The sequence below is a fragment of the Cornus florida genome, unplaced genomic scaffold, assembly GCF_030987335.1.
Source record: "Cornus florida cultivar Cherokee Brave unplaced genomic scaffold, ASM3098733v1 CherokeeBrave_3.0.0_Hap2_Chr09, whole genome shotgun sequence".
Classification (NCBI taxonomy): domain Eukaryota; kingdom Viridiplantae; phylum Streptophyta; class Magnoliopsida; order Cornales; family Cornaceae; genus Cornus; species Cornus florida.
In genome coordinates, this window is record NW_026775579.1 from 27,593,559 (window position 1) to 27,613,511 (window position 19,953).

At 33.9% G+C, this 19,953-nt stretch overlaps 1 protein-coding gene across 2 annotated transcripts; it reads left to right on the plus strand.

Annotated features, from left to right (window-relative positions):
* Positions 1-1,206: 1,206 nt before the first annotated feature.
* LOC132273620 (putative DEAD-box ATP-dependent RNA helicase 29) lies at positions 1,207-18,776 on the plus strand. Of its 2 annotated transcripts, none has more exons than XM_059774601.1 (12): positions 1,207-1,352; positions 1,460-1,845; positions 2,501-3,662; positions 3,798-3,855; positions 9,590-9,694; positions 10,475-10,526; positions 14,158-14,234; positions 14,475-14,527; positions 15,265-15,346; positions 15,429-15,485; positions 16,619-16,757; positions 18,269-18,776. In XM_059774601.1, exons 2-12 carry the CDS (start codon positions 1,470-1,472, stop codon positions 18,487-18,489), a joined length of 2,382 nt encoding a protein of 793 aa, XP_059630584.1. In that variant the 5' UTR covers positions 1,207-1,352; positions 1,460-1,469; the 3' UTR covers positions 18,490-18,776. The 2 variants fall into 2 exon arrangements, with proteins under 2 accessions (XP_059630584.1, XP_059630585.1); XM_059774602.1 differs by having other exon boundaries at positions 14,161-14,234.
* The last annotated feature ends 1,177 nt before the right edge of the window (positions 18,777-19,953 follow it).

The following is a 19,953-nucleotide window of genomic DNA, read 5'->3' on the forward strand; positions in this document are numbered from 1 at the left end:
CATAATTATCAAAGTTTATAAATTGATTTCAAGCATAGTGGGTTCAATTCTTTTGCCCAGTCCAAACTAAAAAAATACTCATCTTCTACTTAAAATCCACATAAACAGGGAAAAAAAAATAAAAAAAATTTAATTATAGCATATCAAATGCTTAAAATTTAATGAAGCCCACACCAACCAAAACAGAGTACTACATTAGGTAAAATTTTAGAGCTTCGAGAGGCATTAAAATGAGTTTTATAGTGAAATAAAATTTAAAAGCTCTTGAAGAATTCAAAAAAGATTTAATTTGAAAGTCTTTTGAGAAACAAGTAATTATTGGAAATGCTAATAGCTTCTTTCGGAATTTTAGCAACCTTTTTTTTTTTTGTCTTACTATTCATAGTTTTTGTTAAAAATTAAAATCCTCCATTGATTTTTTTTAAAATACCCCGCTGTATATAATTTACCCCCTTTGATATTTTTGAGTTTAAAAGATGGTAGAATAATTACATAACTATCAATTTTTTAAAATATCTCATTACATATTTTTGTCCCCATAGTTGTTGGTAATTTTTTATTTATTTTTAAATATCTAACTCCAATTTTTTATTTTTTTATTTAAATAACTACCAATTTTTTAAAATATCTCACTCCAAAATTCAGCACTAACCCACTGGGCTATTGAGGCATGCCCATAATTATTTTTATAATTCATTAATTATTATGATTTGTAAATTTTCAATTAATGACAAATAAAATTGCTTTAAGACTATATACATAAAACAATATAATTAACGTTGGTTGTGTTCCCATGTCCTAAGTCACATAAAGCGGGAGCGAGAGTAAATTCGAGAGCGGAGTATGAGAATGGCATAATTAAGTTATAAGTAGTGAGAATTTGAGAAAGAGCGCGCGGAGCACGAGAGTGGTAGCACGTTCGAAACACAAGAGTCAGAGCATGAGAGCGACACTTATTAAAAAGAATTGTGTGACTTAGTGCATGTCATGTCGTTGTAGACCCATATCTCTGTCCGGGTAATAAACGAAAATATTATCAGCTAAAATTATATTTTAATATTTGTTAATTTATTTTAAAATAAATTTTCATTCAAATATATATATATATTTAAAATAAATTAAACAGTTATAATATTGGGCTTCATTTAAGTCACAGGCCTGCTTAAAGCTTGACGGACCTTTCTTTCAAAAAGACAAAAACCCACAGCCCAAAACACAAAACCCTTCTTCACTCTCGGAAGGGGTTTCATTAAAACTTCTCTCGTCTCTTCCGACTGGTGAGAGGCGAGAACAATCTCTCTCTCTCAATCTCCATCTCTCTCTATATATATCCGAGCTCCAAGAATTAACATGTAAGAACCCAAACCGTAGTTTGTTTACTCAATCTGATCGCTATACACACACACACACACACATATATATACATATAACTCGTTTTTTTTTATTACAAATTCTTCAGATAGTTTTCAATGGCGAGAGCGAGCACTCGTCTGGTGAGTTCCAAAGCAGAGCAAAAACGGGTCGAGAAGCAGAAGAAGAAAGCGAAATCAGGAGGGTTCGAGTCTTTGGGTCTGAGCCCTAGTGTGTTCAGAGGTGTTAAACGAAAGGGTTACAGAGTGCCCACTCCGATACAGCGGAAGACGATGCCACTCATACTCGCCGGCCACGACGTCGTCGCCATGGCCCGAACTGGGTCCGGCAAGACCGCGGCTTTCCTCGTGCCCATGCTCGAGAAGCTGAAGCAGCACGTCCCTCAAAGTGGCGTTAGGGCTCTCATTTTATCTCCCACTAGAGACTTGGCGCTTCAGACCTTGAAATTCACAAAAGAGCTCGGTCGATTCACAGGTCAGTAATATTAATCCCATATATATGTGTGTGTTTATATATTTTCGTATGAACTGTAATTGATTGTAAATGGAAAGTTAAAAGCAAATATTATGATTTAATAGGTTTAGTGTTTGATTTGAATTGGTTATTAAATATTAGAACTGCAATGTAATTGGCCCAATGACAAGAGCCGTTGAATTTTGTTTTTTCCCAGGATTTCTTCTACTTTACTGCCCATTGTTTGGTTACTGAGAAAACTGAGGAGAACAAATGTCAATAAAAATTTGAATGGTGTGTTTTAGTGTTTAATGTGTTTGGGGGTTCTAGAAAGTGGTGCTCAAATTTGGTTAAGGGGTTTATATGTACCTTGCTTTGTTGATTGGATAAATTATGAAAATTTTTAAAAGTGAAAATTATATTTTCCTACATTTTAATATAGTGTGTTCAGCAGATTTGCCTAAAAGACTTGCTTGTGCATCTCCAATTTAGTAATTATCCAATTTTGCTATTTTCCGAAGCTGATATGAACTGTTTTTCATGACATATTAATTTGTGGCAAAGGAATGGAAATTTTCTTGCTGGTTTTTTTATTGTGAACTGATATATATATATATATATATATATATATATATTTCTTTCTTAAATATTTAAAGATACTTTGTCTTCAATACAGATCTTCGTATTAGTTTGCTTGTTGGTGGTGATAGCATGGAAAGCCAATTTGAAGAATTGGCACAGAATCCTGATATCATTATTGCGACTCCTGGTAGGCTCATGCACCATTTGTCTGAGGTTGATGATATGTCATTACGTACTGTGGAGTATGTCGTGTTTGATGAAGCTGACTCTCTCTTTGGCATGGGTTTTGCGGAACAATTGCATAAAATTCTTAGCCAGTTGAGCGAGAACCGCCAGACTTTGCTTTTTAGTGCAACTTTACCAAGTGCCCTTGCCGAGTTTGCCAAGGCTGGTCTGCGAGAGCCTCAGCTCGTTCGACTAGATTTGGATACTAGGATTAGCCCTGATTTGAAGCTTGCCTTTTTCACCGTACGGCAGGAAGAAAAATATGCGGCATTGTTATATTTGACAAGGGAACAAATTAAATCCGATGAGCAAACATTGATATTTGTTTCCACAAAACATCACGTGGAGTTTCTTAATACTCTGTTCAGAGAGGAGGGTATTGAGCCTTCTGTATGCTACGGTGATATGGATCAAGATGCTCGCAAGATCCATGTATCAAGATTCAGGGCAAGAAAGACTATGATGCTGATTGTCACGGATATTGCAGCTAGGGGCATTGACATCCCATTGCTTGATAATGTTATCAACTGGGACTTTCCTCCCAAACCAAAAATGTTTGTCCATCGAGTAGGGCGGGCTGCAAGGGCAGGGCGGACTGGTTCTGCATTTTCTTTTGTCACACCTGAAGATATGCCTTACCTTTTAGATCTTCATCTCTTTCTCTCTAAACCGATCAGGGCCGCTCCCACTGAGGAGGAGGTTCTACAAGATATAGATGGAGTAATGTCCAAAATTGATCAAGCAATTGCAAATGGAGAAACTGTCTATGGACGTTTCCCTCAAACAGTCATAGATCTTGTTTCAGACAGAGTTCGGGAGATCATTGATTCATCAACAGATCTGACTTTTTTGCAGAAAACCTGTACAAATGCATTTCGCTTGTATTCAAAGACAAAACCATTGCCTGCTAGGGAGTCTATTAGAAGAGCAAAAGTTTTACCCCGGGAAGGGTTGCATCCTATTTTCAAAAATGTGCTGGGTGGCAATGAGTTAACAGCAATGGCTTTTTCTGAACGTTTGAAAGCTTTCAGGTATTTTAAAATATTTTTCCCCTTGAGGTTGAGGTCTTTAAAAGTATCAGTTACTTTTTGTTTGCTTTCTTTATTTTTTTCTTTTTAAACAGACACAATTTTTGAATCATTTAATAAATAATATGTATGTATTAGGCCCAAGCAGACTATTTTGGAAGCTGAAGGTGAAGCTGCTAAATCAAAGCATTTACATGTAATTTTCTGCTCTAATATCTTTGCACCGTTCATGTGTATGAGATATATGGTTTTGGGTCTCTAGAAGGCATAATATGCAGTTTCTTGTAATCGTTTACTTGATTGATCTAAATGCAGGTAGTTTGATAATTGTCAATTTTGTATGTTTATTTTGCTTTTATCATAAAACTGGATTTTCTTTTCTCTCATTACTCGTTAGGGCATCCTTCTCATGACTAATCCCTTTCATATTTTGTTGTGATTTTGACATTTTGTCCATGAGAAACTGTTTAAAATAAGTAGACAAGATTGATCCTTTTATTTTATGAATGTGAAAATAATTTGCTATGCGATGTTATCTTAAAAAATTGTTCACTTCTCTTTCATATATTCTTTCTTCTACATTTGTTTTTAGAACTATTTGACCATACAGTCATTATATTTGTGGAGAACTCTCCTCTCTGTTTAAAGTTCAGGTCCATTTTATATGAAGATAACAATACCAAAGAAGTTGATACTTTTTTAAGGTATGGTGAATGGGACTTTATTAGGTGAATATAGGAGACAAGCTTTTCAAAGGGTAAAACATCAAAGAACTGGACTGAGGACTCCCCAAAATATTAAATTTTTATAGAACTGTCTATGGGGATTAGAATCTTGATTTTTTCTTAATAATCCTTCCTCGCACCTGAAATTGCACGAGTGCCTGCTTCGAATTCATGTTCAAATTGAAGAAAATCCATATTTTCACTCCCAAAAGGACATAATTTCACATCTTGAATCTCCTATATCTTGTTTTCAAAATTTCACATTCATGAAAAAATTCTTTCAACTGGGACAGTTCTTTCCATGTTGAAGAAACTAGATTCCATGGCTATTGTTTGCTGCCTAATGGTGGTTTAAACATTTGAAGTTATGGTATTGGTTTCTAACTCGGGCAGGAAGAGGGCTCACCTCACCGAGTATCAGATTGATATTGGGCTATAAATTACATCCAAGGCCAAAAAATTTAAACTTGTGAAAATTTTAAATATAATGGTTAATATGGATACACTACATTCTATAAAAAACAAAATGGATGCATAAAATAAACCAAATACGCATCTAAAACCAATAATTTTGCTGAAAGATCAGTACAGGCCACAATCCACATTGCACTAGTCTACACATTATTACATAAACGATAGTTTAAAAGTAAGGTATAGTTTAAAAGGCATAGATATTGATAATACAAAGTAAGGTAAATAGGTTGCAAAAATCTAAAAAAATGGAAGCATTGTAAAAGAGATTGCAAATAAAAAAATTGTAGTATTCGAATGTTGTTAGTAAAAGTTAAGACATGTTATATATCTAAATAAATTGATAAAGATTAATTGAAAATGTGTATCTTTATTTATTTATTTTCCTGAAAAATAATGAAAGATTAGAAAAAGTAAAAATAAATGTAATTTATCATACATGAATCACCTACTTTACCCCCTCTGAAAAAAAATAAAAAATTCAATCACCTAAATCTGCAAGAAGCACACATGTTTCACTAAGATTTTTTATATCCAAGTTACTTATTAAAAAAAAAAAAAAAAGATTTTTTATATCCAAGTTTGTACTTAATCAAGTTGAAAAATGGAAAGAAAAACTCACATGGCCTTTTTGAGTATAACAACTTGTAGAGCATGAAGTTTTGACATTTCACGTGATGTCGTGTGTTATGTCTCATGATCTAAGACTGGTTCAGCTGAGATGGGTTGTCTATCTTGCCATTTGCCAATATCTTGCTATTATTTCATTCCACATCACAGTGTCGTATGGGAATTCTCACACTGTCAAATATTAGAACACTTATCCAAAACCCATACTTGGTGCTGAACATGGATACATAATCGCAAAATCACATGCGTTGCTATATTGGACAATATGCTTCATCAACTGATAACTTTATGAGAATCATCATAAGAATCCAAGTATTATCTATAGATATGTATGAAGCTCCGTTAATCTTTACATAGCAATCCTCACTACAAGACTGCAAGTTCTCTCAATACTAAAAAAAAAAAAAGGAATGACTACCAATTACTAAGGCTAAATCAGAAGAAGTTATCCTTCCACCATCCAACTCCCCAGCTGCATTAAATATTAGAAACCCAGAATAGATGGAGTGACTTAATAGCTTAGAGCAACAAACAACCCTACCATTCATCAACACATAATTGTATCTCTGCTAATAATGACATAAGCTTTGAGTAACTATAGAAGTTTGGGTCTTATTAATTGTCAAATATAATCATTCTGTAAGCTTTATCCAATTATCATATTTAACAATTAACATAATATTACTTGATTGTTGTTCTGGAACATTAGTTTCTTTATGTTAATTCACTTAATTTGCTTGTTTACTTATTCATTACTTACTAATACTCATTCATGACTAATGTGTCACAACGGTTGTGGGTACTCTCAAAACCACACAAAGAGAATCATACACAACTCTTGAAGAATCCATGTCCGAGTATTGTGTGTCCGACACAGGTACTTCACCTGCTTTTGAAGAATCCATGTAACATATTGTCAAAAGGTTCACACAGTTTATCCACAGATGTACAAGGACTGCAGATAGCTATTTCTCAGTTAAGGCTCTCTCAGCTAGAAACAGTTCTCAGAGAGTTCATTCAGATTTACACGAGACACATAGCTCACCCTCGAGTGAAGTTGCTCACAAGTTCACAACACGTCCAAGTCTCCAACTCTTACCCTAACCCCCGCTAACAGTGGATTACTCGGTACAATGGGTTTTGTACATAACATACATGCCCATGAATCACTAGGAACTGAAGTAACTCTCCCAATAATTCCTATATTTCGTCTATTTACTGCTTCCATGGTCCATATTATTTTTATCTATTTTAATCACATTATAATTTACTAGTCTTGTTAATTAAGTTCATTATTTACACTAATTTATATATATATTCATAATTAATGATTAAGTTTACATTATTATCAAATAATTTAAGGCTTCAAGTAATTTATTAATTAGTCCATATAATTAATCTCACTAAAAATTAGCTTTTTAACTCGTACTATTTTATTATAATTTTTTTTTTCCTGCATGGGTTTTTTTTTATTTTTTTATTTTATATATATATATATATATAAGTTTCAAAAATACAATTACAAGGAGACGTATCTCCATTACATAGCAAAGAAGTGGAGTTAAATCCACAAAAAAAAACTTCCAATTAAAATTGGAATAAAACAGAACACCAAAAATAAAAAAGGGAAGAGGCTTCTATAAAAAATTACTGCTCTTTGAGAAGGCCACTCTTCTGTCAGAAGCTCACAAACTGAGCTGAAGCAAATTTGAAACAGCCCCATTATCAGCCCAGAAACAGAGCCAAACTACACCACATCAAAAAGCATCATTAAGTCAGTAATTCCCACTGAGAAAAATTGCAAAACTTCCCAAATAACATTATTTGCAGCAACTGAAGCTTGTTCCTTTGTTCCACCATGCAATGATGTATTTCTCTCCAACCAAATCTTCCAAATGAAAACACACAATATGCCTTTAAGGATTTTAGACTTAAGACATGCTGTTTGAACCTGTAATAACAGCCACTCCACGAACTGATTAAAACCTTGAAACCTCACAACTGGTATATGCAACCTATCTGAAACATGCTGCCATACTTCCATAGCATAAGAACACTTGCAAAACAGATGATCGTTAGAATCTTCCTCCTTAACACAGTTGTGACAGATAGCCGGACCAGAGAAACCTCTTTTTTTCAAATTGAACCAAGTCAAATTCTTATTATGCAGTATAATGACAGTCAAGACAGCAACCCTTGGCCTGCAGAATTTCCAACACAAATCCTTCCAAGTAACAATCTGCCCTCTAGCTCGACAAACTCGCCACACATTTTTCAAGCTAAAACTGCCATGAGACCATTCAATAACATCTTGCCCAGGAGTCATCACAATATTACTTATGAAATTTGCCGCAGCAACAGGAAAGAAAGGGGGGAAGGACCACTGTCCATTCACAATTAAAGTATCAACCTTGGCCCTCTTATCATAATTCCTAAATAGAGCAGCCCCAAATCTATGGACTAAAGATAACCCTGTACACCATGGATCAAACAACATATTAAACTGATTACCATTTCCAATTTTGAAAGCTGCATTTTCCTGAAGAAACTCTCTTGTATCTAAAATTTGTTTCCAAATGTTAGAATCCTGCACCTTAGGTTGAACCATCCAGAAATTACCCTGCTGTAAGTATCTAGCATGCATCCACTGAACCCACAAGGCTTCCTTATTCTTCACAAAACCCCAGCAGATAACAATTTTAGCTGCATAATCAACATCTATTAATCTATTTTATTATAATTATTATGAATTCTCATCAATTTAGCTTTATTTTTCTTTATTTACTATGATTTTATTATATTTATTTCTAATTTAATCAATTAATCAAAGTCCAGTCAAATTGGTTCAAAACAGGTCAAACCGGATTGGGAGGCACCTACACACATTGGACCTGTTTGGGCGTACGCTCCTCCCTTCTCCAGTGTAGTAGTGATTTACCTCATATTTTCTCCTCATTGATTTCATTTTCATCAATAAAATGATCTCAGAACGGCACCAAATTTTAAAATTTTACATTTTTTAATTTACCAAGTGAGACAAACTCAACATAATTACTTCAAAAATCCTAATGGATTGCTCGACTTTTTGAACCGAATTGGCTGATTCGATCATGGTTAAAACCAGTTTTCTATTCATTATGAATCAACGTCGGGCCTCAATATCACCTATCTATTGATATTGAAACAATATGATTTAGGGGATTACCCCACGAGATGTGAAGATTCTAGTGGTATAAAAATTACTTCCAAATGCATCTCGACCATGGGTTCAATCTGGTTTTTCTTCTAACGGTTCATAGTCTGCTTCTATACATCATTAATCCTTGGGACTACCCAAATACAGATTCGTAAAGGTGGTTTTGCACTAAATTTTGGAGTTTGGATTGTTAAGTTTATGAATTCACCATTAACAGTGTACCTATATATAGTATATATATACTCATGTATTCACTATTACCATATACTGAAAAACAACATCCATACCAGGGAAAAAAAAAAAATTATAACACGGTGTTTATATAAATATAATCACACATATATCTCTATGATCAGTCAATATATATATGCAAGTATAATTACCACGTTATTTTTTATGTACATATACATATCCAGATATGAAGAGTTAGATTTCATAAGCCTATTAGATGCCCCTTATGAACCGTAAGATTTCACAAGCTTATAAACATTTGTATATTCAGTGACCTATAGACATTTATATTTACACACACGCGCACACACACACACATATAAAAATTAAATTTCTGATGTATACAATTATATACTGATAAAGGTTAGATTGATAGTTGCCTGTTTCTTTTCCAAATAATATTACTGTATTGTTCAGCAGGGTGCCTTACGATGCCTCTCTCTCTACCCTTCTTTTTTTCCTTTTACAGAGTATGTGTAGGATATCCTATTTAGCTAACTGAGGTCCTCTTCATGTATATCTTTTGCGGATGTCTGCTATTATGAACATTTTCTTTTCAGTACTTTAATAATGATATGAGAAATATCAATGTCTACATTTAATTTTAGAGGGAATACTTTATCTATTTGGTAATCTATTATGTTCACTTTACATTGACGCCAAATATTTATTTTTAGGGTTCTTCTAGTCAATGGGTTGATGTTATGAAGAAGAAAAGGGCCATACATGAGAATGTCATTAATTTGGTACATCAGCAACGCTCTAGTGACTATGTGGCAAAGGTAAAGCCCTTGCTCAAATTCTTCAATTTGGAACTTGGAAATGCATGCACGATATATTATTTATTTCTACTTTACATATATTCACGAAAACCACCATATCTGGTGTCATATTGTCATTCTTATGCTGCAGATTTATCGTTTATTTTAACTCACAAACTATATTTCAGAGCAAGTTCCTGGAAGTCCATCATGTTTGAGTTTGTGCAATGAAACTTAAGGTTGTTTCATTGGAAATGTTAGAAAATAATGTTTTTTTTTGCTGTTTTTAGGATAAACGATATCATGTTGTAGTAAAAGATTTCTGCCCTTTCCACAATGAGTTTTCGTCGTCTCAATTCTTTTGTAGTATATTTGTGAACTAGGGTTTACTTAGGTTTTCAAAATGAAAACGTTTGTTTTAATCCCTCATTTGCCTGAGAAAGAACACAGAACTATCTCTATGTATATGAAAGATTTCAATATGTTGTTTTAGTCAAGCATCATTGTGCCAGGCTTGGCGTGGTTAGCTTGAATTTTCAATGTCCAGGTGTAGCCTAAAAAATTAGATGATCCCAAGTATTAGTCTTTTCCCTAGGAAGCTATATGGTAAATCCTAGGCCCCTAAATATTTTGGTTGGTAAAATGAGATACAGTAGTTTTTGGGGCTTGGTCCTTGTAAACATGTTTGATGCTGATTGATAAAAATGGTGTAATAAATAGGTTTTCTTTGAATTTTATCTGTTAGCTCACTATATGTCCCTTCTTTGTATGGAGTGATTAATCTTTTGGCGCTGGTTGCAGGAAGCAGAATCTGAATCTGAATTTACATCTTCAAAGGACAAGGGGAAAAAAGGTTTGTCCTTTTCCAGTCATTATTTATCTTCTCTTAGCCCAGTTTGATCCTTTCCCCTCCCTCTTCTTCTGAATGTCTTGCAATCTGCCAATTGTAGTATTATTATCACAGTGTTAGATAACATTTCACTCTGTAAAGGTTATTGAAGAATGATCCGCATTGCAATATATAACGCCCCCTGTCCCAATAAAAGTGTCCCTTTTCGGGAATCTGACTTTTTAAGAGAATGTTTTTTTTTAATTTTATTAGTGGTGAATGAATTACCAATTTTACCCCTAGTGGGTCCACAGTGATGTGATGGTTTACTTTTTAATGCAAGAAGAGGTTAAATTGGTAATATTAGAAAAATAGTACATTGACTTTTCAAATGAGACACTTATTTTGGGACGGAGGGAGTATATTGTAGTACTGAAAGAATGAGAATCACTGTCTAAAGAAAGAAATGGAGAGCACTGCTGGAAAGCATCATCATCTACTTGATGTCCTTGAGAGAATTATGAGTTGGAAATATTAATCCCTTTGAAGTCTTCCGTAACCGAGTAATGTCATCTTTATGGTTTCATGTGAGGCCACAATGATCTGATTCTTCTCTCCTCTGAAATTAACATAAGATAGAAAGGTATCAGTTTCCTTCCAATTTTACCGCAGGCATATGTAACGTTATCCAGTGTTAAAAATGAGTCAGAAGAGTCACCCCATTTACACATAATGAGAAGGGCTGTTGAATTTACGAAGAACTTTTCTCAGAGAGGTTATCAACATTTACTCTATTCCTCTTACAGAGAAAAAAAGGTTTTATGTAATTATCATCCCTATACACGGTGTGCATGGTTGCCATGTAAAAATTCAGCTGAATCAGATCAATGTGGAGGAAGTATTGAAATTTGTTGTTCAGATATTCTTTCTTCGTTTCTTTAGGTAAGTCAACACTTGGGAATAAAAATAAAAATATAAGTTTTGCAATTACTTATTTGTTGCTCTAAGGGTTAACATTGCTTAGAATTTTGGGATTTGTGAAGGTCTAAGTGATTTTATGGTGGTTCATAGATGGACTGTGTTTTAGCAAATGTGGTTTGATGGCTATAAGGTGTTGATTTTCCTGAAAGTAGCTTGTTGGATTTTATGGACAAAAATGAAGTCAGGTAGTTAAAGGAGAATATTTCAGTAGTGTGACGAGGCAAACAATCTCAAATATTAACCCATAGAACTCTTAAAATTCAATATAATTTACTCTACTCTTATTAGTAAGTCCTATTTATATAAATTTCAGCAAACTTCCTGGCAGGTAAAAGACCTAAAACCAAGGCAAACAATATTGTTACCAAATAAGAATTGAAATTTTGGATTAGCTGGATTAATTTAGTCATAACATACCCAAGAAAATATTCTACTTGAAATCAAATTATGAACTCAATAAAAAAGGAAACTATTTAAAAATAGGAAGTATGAGGAATAGAATTTCCTATGAGAAGTTTCCCGAAGGAGTACTTTCTAAATTTTGAACTTAACTGATCAAATTTATAGCCAAAGGATTACTAATTCAAAACCAAAATTTTCCAATCCAAAACATTCCTAACATGCAAAAACTGAACAACTAAGAAAGTAATGACTCAAGCAACTACCATGGAGTCATGGACGCTTTCCATTGGACTAAAGTCCTTTTGAGTGACCTTAGGCCCGAAGTGTTAGTTTAAGCTTCCAAAGAGAATATTTGTTATTGGGACTCTTCTAAATGGGTGAAGTATCAGTGTCAGACACATGACATTTTGACATGGATTTGGGTCTGTGCTCAATGCATCTGACAGGTTATGCACTTGATAAACATATAAACTCTCTTAGAATATTCCTTTAAATTATTTCTTCAACATGAGTGAAATTCTCATGTTGCATACTCTGTAATCTATATTATATAAAACACGTTTTTTTTCATTAAATAATAGAGAAATAATGTTTAAAAGATGGATATTTAATCGTTGAGTTTGAGACATCCCGATGCGTAAACATATACCAGCAGGTCCAGCTCAAAACAGGTACTCGAGTTCATTTAACATAGGATACAAAATCAGAGCTTCAGTTTTAAGAGGTTGGATAGGGATTCTCCTCTCTGTGGATTTGCAAGTGTTTGGAGATCGATTCCTAAACTGTTCAATTCTTTCTAAATTTGGAGTCCATGCAAAACAATGTATATTTCTTGGACAGTAGCTGCTCGTGCCCATGGGCGAGAAACGGAGTGGTTTATGCCCAAATAAAATGTCGAACTTGTTGCTAATTCTGTTTACAACCTTTGCTGTTTGTTGCTTGAGAAGTTGTCTTTTCATCAGAAGTTACAAGGGTTGGCTTAATTTGTTAATTTACAGTAACTTGCAGAAGAACTTGGTAAAAGAGCTAATTTATGTAGTATGTTACTCAATTTCTACCTTCTCACCCACCTGATTCAAGTATGAAGATACTTTTTTTTCCCTAGTTAAGTACGAAGATACTTCAAGTCTCATCAACTTGGTACAAAATTATTTCAAAGTTTCATTTTGTAATTTTTTTTTTTGATAAGTATTTATATAAAGGCGCGCAAAGGGGGCGCGCATCCCTCATACAACAGCATGAGACTAAAGGAAACCCTATCCCCTGAAGCTATCAACCAAAATCATGAGATCCTCCACCAATTTACAATATCGCTCATGAACTTTTAAAATGTAATGAACCAAGTATAAAGAATTTAAACGCCCAAATAGGATTTTCCTCCCCTTTGACAGATCTCCTATTCCTCTTTCTCCATAAACTTGTCCATAAACAAAGGGGGAACCTCTCTAACTCTAAGCATTTTCCTCCCCTTTGACAGATCTCCTATTCCTCTTTCTCCATAAACTTGTCCATAAACAAAGGGGGAAACTCTCTAACTGTAAGCATCTCGAGCTTGCTTCCCCATTATTCACCCTCTCCAAGCTTCAAGTATACTCCTCGTGAAAACGGCATGACCCATTTCACCCTGAATATGGCGAGAGGCAAATCCCACCCCTCTCTAGCCACTGAACAATGCAAGGGAAGAAGATCGTTCATTGACTCCTCGGTCCCTCTTACACATGCAGCACTAATTGAAAATGATTTACTGTCTTGTCCTTAAGCTGTCAATTGTCAGAATCCTACCCAAGATTGCCGTCCATCTTAGAAGGCCACCTTCAATGGGGCTTTTGTCCATTTTGTATTGTCATTTATGTGTCTGCATGGAGTTGTTCTGTTGTTATCTTACTATGTGGTCTAAAGATGTATCAAGGGTACAGAAATCTTGAGTCAGTAAGCTTTCTCGTTATTGTTGCTTGATTCTTCTGCAAGTATCTTTTAAATAAATTTAAATAATAGCTGAAACTTACATTTTAACTATCAAAAAAGTATTTTTTATTTGAGGAAAGAGAATGTTAGCTGATGTATCATTGTCGTTTTAATTTTTTATACTTAATTACTATGAGAGATGAAGGATACAAAGGAAAGAACCATGGAAAAGAAACAAGGAAACCTGTTGAAGTGTGTTTTCATTTTCATTTTTATTTTACATTTGGCTTTCTAGTAAAACAAAAGATATAATAACTATTTTATACTATCTTATGATAATTAATTGATATTATTCCACCAATTCTAGCAGTTTGTGGTTCTAAAAGAAAGAACAAGAGCTTCAAGGACGAGGAGTACTTTATAAATGCAGTGCCAACAAATCAAGTAGGTCATTAATCTTGGTTTAGACGTTAGTTTCGCTATTTACTCTATCATGTAATTTTTTCATTGTGAATTTAAGTTGCTATTGGCTTAACTGAGTGAGTACTTGTTTTCTTTTGGGTAAGTAACTCAGTAAGTACTTTTCTCACATGGTATCGTGTTCTTATACATGGTGTAAATTTGTTTTGTATTTCAAAAATATAGCAATGATTATATGACTTGCATAATAATTTTAATTTTCAGCATTTGGAGGCAGGACTCTCGGTAAGAGCTAACCAAGGCTTTGAGTCAAACAGGTGAAATTTTATCTATATTTGTGCATATCACTCTTTTTGCTGGCTTGTTGATATTGTTCTTTTTTTTTTTTTTTAAAAAAAAAAAAAAAAAAAAAAAAAATTATAAAGTAAGATTTCATAAAAGGCGCTCAAGAGGGGAGTTCTCCCAAAGAACTGATTATTAATAAGCAAGATTTCATTAATATTTTTTAATTGATTTTATGATATATTGTAATTTATCTAAACCTTGAATGGCATCAATAAAGAACTGAATGCAACATTATTTTCTTTGATTTGAGCTGAATCATTCAAAGAAAAATGCTGTAAAGAGTATGAAATTTATTGGGATAAAACTTCTGGACTCAGTAATTTGTTTGAATTTAATGAGCTTTAGTGTTTAGAGGCTGAGTGTTATCTGAAGAGAAAGTAGGACATGCCTAACAAAAGTAAAAATGATTAATTTTCAGTGTGAAATCACTTTTTGGTATACTAATATTGCCTAAAAGGTTTTCCTTCTGACCATTTGCATAAGTTCCAGAAAATGGCAAGTGGTGTAGGTCATGAGAATTTTTGATCGGTAGTTTGATGGCTGAGTTTATAGAATCATGTTTTTTTATATTTAATTTTTCTGGAGAGAACAGGTACCGTGGGGGTTAAAAGATTTTTGTTGATATGTAATATACATTTTTGTTTGTCTTTTACCTTACAGTAGGACTCATATGAATTGAGTGACGTATCATGGTTGATTAATTAAATAGGTTGGATGCTGCTGTTCTGGATCTAGTTGCTGATAATAGTGAGGGTTTGCAGAAACAAAAATCTACATTTCATTGGGATAAGGTACTTCTAATTATCATATGTTCAATTCTTACTGTTATTTTACACTATATTCTTTTACGCACTGTATTTGTTTGCCTGGCAGAGGGGTAAGAAGTACATCAAATTAAACAATGGGGATCGTGTGACAGCTAGTGGAAAGGTACATTATTGTGAACTTCTGCAGTTCAGCATATATATGAAGATTTATGCTTCTTTTAAATCATGTGGCATATAGAGGAAACAAACATAGATAAAAAGTACATTGTCATATAATATATATTTGCACTTTAGGTGTACTTTTTCTGTTTATAGTGGTTGATTTTCTTTAAGGTTGACATACAAAACAGTGCGCACATGATTCATTTTATGGAAACTGGTGGATGAATTTCATATCCTAAAATTATTGGATTGTAGCCTTTCCTTCTTCCATTCATAACCCAACATCGCATTTGTTATCAAGTTGCTGCTTTAAGTTATCACTTCATGTTTGATTTGAGCAACAAATCCCATTTATTTTAGATATTTACATGTATGCTGTTCTTTCCTGTGGCCCATATTTTACTTCTTGTGAAGAAAAGCATGGCGAGATTAGATATTACATTGTTTTTTAAATGACAATGTAGCATAGGGGAACAAACAACCATTTAAGTGCTCTATCATTTTGTAATCTTTGTGAGTTTATGCATTTTGCTTTAGTACTGGAAGAAAACCTTCCAAGGTGCTTATTTGGACCTGAGTTGACCCAGCTTCAAACTTCTGTCTATTGACAAGAAGTCTTGGAGCTTGCTTGTTTAGATTTACCTGTAATTTCTAACCACTGGATTTTATTATTTCAATTTTTGATCTCCCGGAAAGTAAAGATGATGGATAACTCTTTTTACTTTTTATTCTTTTATTGAGGAGCTCTTAATGTTTTTTGGTGAGTCGCAGTTGAAACAGAACACAAATTGTTTTAGGTTTTTTGTTGTAATAGACTGTTGATTAGAACCTAAAATATATAAACATTTTGATACTCAGATATACAGAAGAGTAGCAGCAGGGCTTGATAAATTAGTCCTGTCCTAATAGATCTTTATGTCAAGCAATTAGACTTTTGAGATGACTTTCTACCATAGTATATTATCCTATTTCTTTAATGTCTTTGCCTCCTCTTTTCTTGCTTTGATTATGAATGGTGTATTAGATGTGGGTGAATTGGTGGTTGCATTATTACCACAATAAAAGTTGATTCTGCTTTTGTACTTTTGTGGAGGTTCTCCAGGATTATTTACTTTATCTTTTCATGATGTGTAGATAAAGACGGAGAGTGGTGCAAAGATGAAAACTAACAAGACTGGGATATACAAGAGGTGGAAAGAACGTTCCCATAATAAAATATCTTTTAGAGGAAATAATAATGAAGGCAGTGCTAAAGAAGCCACAAGCATAGCAGGTAATTGTTTTAGGCTTTTGTTGGACTTCGGTTGAATGTTACTCTAATGATTCACTGAATGTCATTGAAATATTATCATATTTTCCTCTCTTGTTAATTGTTATCAAATGTTTTGTCTTATTGGTATGCTTTTCCAAGATATCAATTAAATACACTTTTTTTTCCTAGTTAAAACCTTTTCGGCACTTGAAACTTTGTTCTCAGTAGATATCTCAGCCTTCTTCCTCCTTCCTCTCCTTTCCAAATGTCCTTGCCATTTGCCAGAATCTATCAATGAATAACGATTGACTGGTTTTGCCAAATCCAGTTCCTGCCTTGGAAGAAAGCAGTCTTCTTTAGATGGGCCTTGGTTGGGACTTCTACCGGATCATCGGAAGCAATCATGTTCATAAGCTCACTTCTCTATTATTGCCTTTTAGGCCTTCAATACATAGACAACTCAAAGCCCCCTTTGCACGATGAAGGCTAACACAGTGAGCTCAAGCTGGCCACTAACCACTAATAGAAAATACCTACACACTATATCTCAGACAGCTGGTAATTCCTCTGGTTTGTGCTAAGGAATGCATCGCTTAAATAGTGTTGGGAATAAATTTACAGATAGAGTGGACAATGATACTGTGTGTGTGTGTAAGATAGATTTTTGAACTTTTATGTTCACTTGATAAAAATTGTTGAAAATGGAACTGATCCTTAATTATTTTTTTAAAAAGGGATCAATGTCAAAAGGTATGTTAATTTGGGGAACTTAAGTCAAAGAATCTGTGAGCAAATGAGTGTTATGTGCCCATTAGCCGATAATCTTTATAATGCCTATCTTAAAAAAATGGGAACTTTGCACTTACAAAAAAAAAAAAAAAAAAAAAAAAATACTGGGAACTTTGAAAAATAATCAGATTTTCATTTCATACTTGTTAACGCTTTTCAATCCTAAATGTGTTATGGTGTTACATGGCTTTTGTCACCAGGTACTTGTGTCACATTAAGAAATGTAACTAAGCCAAATTACCAAATAGAGTTACTCGAATTTGGTCTAGTTGCGTGATAAAATGTGACTTTTTTTCTTCTTTTTTTTATAAAAATAAAAAATAAATTGCACGTCTCATTTTTTGAACCTATGGTTTTTAAGTTGGGGCAAAAGGGATTCCTATGCTTAGTAATGCTGCTTATTTTTCGTGAGTTAATCATCTTTAGATAATGTTGTACTTTTTTCTCTCTTTTATCCGAGAAGATTATTTGACTATATGATTTGCTACAAACTTAATGCCAAAGCAGCCCTGCTCTTCCATGCATAGCATTGGGTATTTAACAGGATTAGGGCTTAAAACCAGTCAGAAAAATGTGGAGTTGTGAGAATATTAGCGTGCATCCTTTTTTAGTAGAATATGTGCGATTCTCAAGATCCTTGGCTACTTCAAGTTGTTTATTGCGTTTAAAATGAGTAGAGCCCTTTCAAGTCAATTGCAAAAGCATAGCACATTGTGCCTTACATTATCATGTTCTTTTGGCAGGAGCTCATGGATTACAAGGAGATAACAGAAGGTTCAGAGGTGGCAATAGGAATCGCTCGGTGCCTAATGCTCATGTGCGTTCAGAAATTAAAGATCTTGAACAAGTACGGAAAGGAAGGGAGCAAAAGGCTAACAGAGTTTCTTATTTGAAGAGCAAATCTAAGAAGGGGAAGAAATTTGGTAAAAATGGTAAAAATGGTAAAAGAGGGAAGACAAAGTAAGGATCAGAGAAGAGTGTCATTCCGACTACTAATTGCAGTTTTCTTCTTGATTGATGTACTCATGTTCTTTTATCCATTTTTGAGCAAGTTTTCTGCTTTACAATGAAGTACGTAAATCATGGTATTATTATTTTCTATTTTTATTTTCTTTTTCTTGCTAGTCGCATTGTAAGTGTGTAACTTAATCCGAACCACAATGTTTTTATTGGATGTGTAAATTAAAGTGCTACTCTTTAGTTCTTGCTTAAGGCAATTCAATGAAGAAAATGATTTATGTTTTTCTGGTAGTGTTTGATTTGGTCTGTAAATACAGGATGTGTTGACCTATTTATTGTATCTAAGCAAAGATTATCAGATAGATGGGATACTGTGTCATCATGCCCCATCCAATGGGAGTGTGCCACTAGGACAAGTTTCGTGATTGGGTGGGGATATCATTGTCTATGCACATGCTTCTTACGATTTGTTTTATGAAGTTAGTGAAGGAAAGGGAAAAGAATGCAATTTATGCTTGGAGACAAAGGACTGGCTGGAGGAAGATGTTGGGAACTAGAGCAATGTTGGTTTTGTGGAAACCATTACGAGGGGGTATATGATCAGGTTGAAGTAAAATGGAAGAAATCAGGGGATCTTTTCCGGTATGAATGGTTGCCATCTTTTTCCATAATTGGTTAGATGAGAAATTATTACATGGTCAGGGATTATATGGTCTTAATCAATCACAATATGACATGCAAACAAAATTTTGAATAAAATTGATACATTTACTTGTGCATGAAGTTGTAATTAGCGAGATTACATGGTCTCAGACCATGTTAAAATTTCTCTGGTGAGACAACGGAGGTGGCGGCATTCAAGATCAAAGTCCAAAGCCCTCCATGAAATCCCTAAAATAAGTTGAACGAAGTCGTTAAATGAGTGCTTGGAAAGAGCACCAGGGATAAGGAAGAAAAGTTGAACAAGGGATAAGGAAGAAAAGTCGAACAAAGTCGTTAAATGAGTGTTTGGAAAGAGCACCAGGGATAAGGAAGAAAAGTTGAACAAGGGATAAGGAAGAAAAGTCGAACAAAGTCGTTAAATGAGTGTTTGGAAAGAGCACCAGGGATAAGGAAAAAAAGGTGAACAACGGATAACGAAGAAAAGTCGAACAAAGTCGTTAAATGAATGTCTGGCAAGAGCACCAGGGATAAGGAAGAAAAGTCGAACGAAGTCGTTAAATGAGTGTTTGGAAAGAGCACCAGGGATAAGGAAGAAAAAAAGTTTACAAAGAGGAATATTAGATAATTTTATATTTCATTCTTGCATGTTAAAATTTGAAGAAAAGTACTAATTGTTTTTTATTTATTTTCTTTAACCAACTTAAAATTTTATACCCTCACTTATCATTTAGCATATTTGTTTCATTCATAATAACACTTAGATTATAATTAGACAAACGTATTTGTCAAAATGTAAAAAAAATGA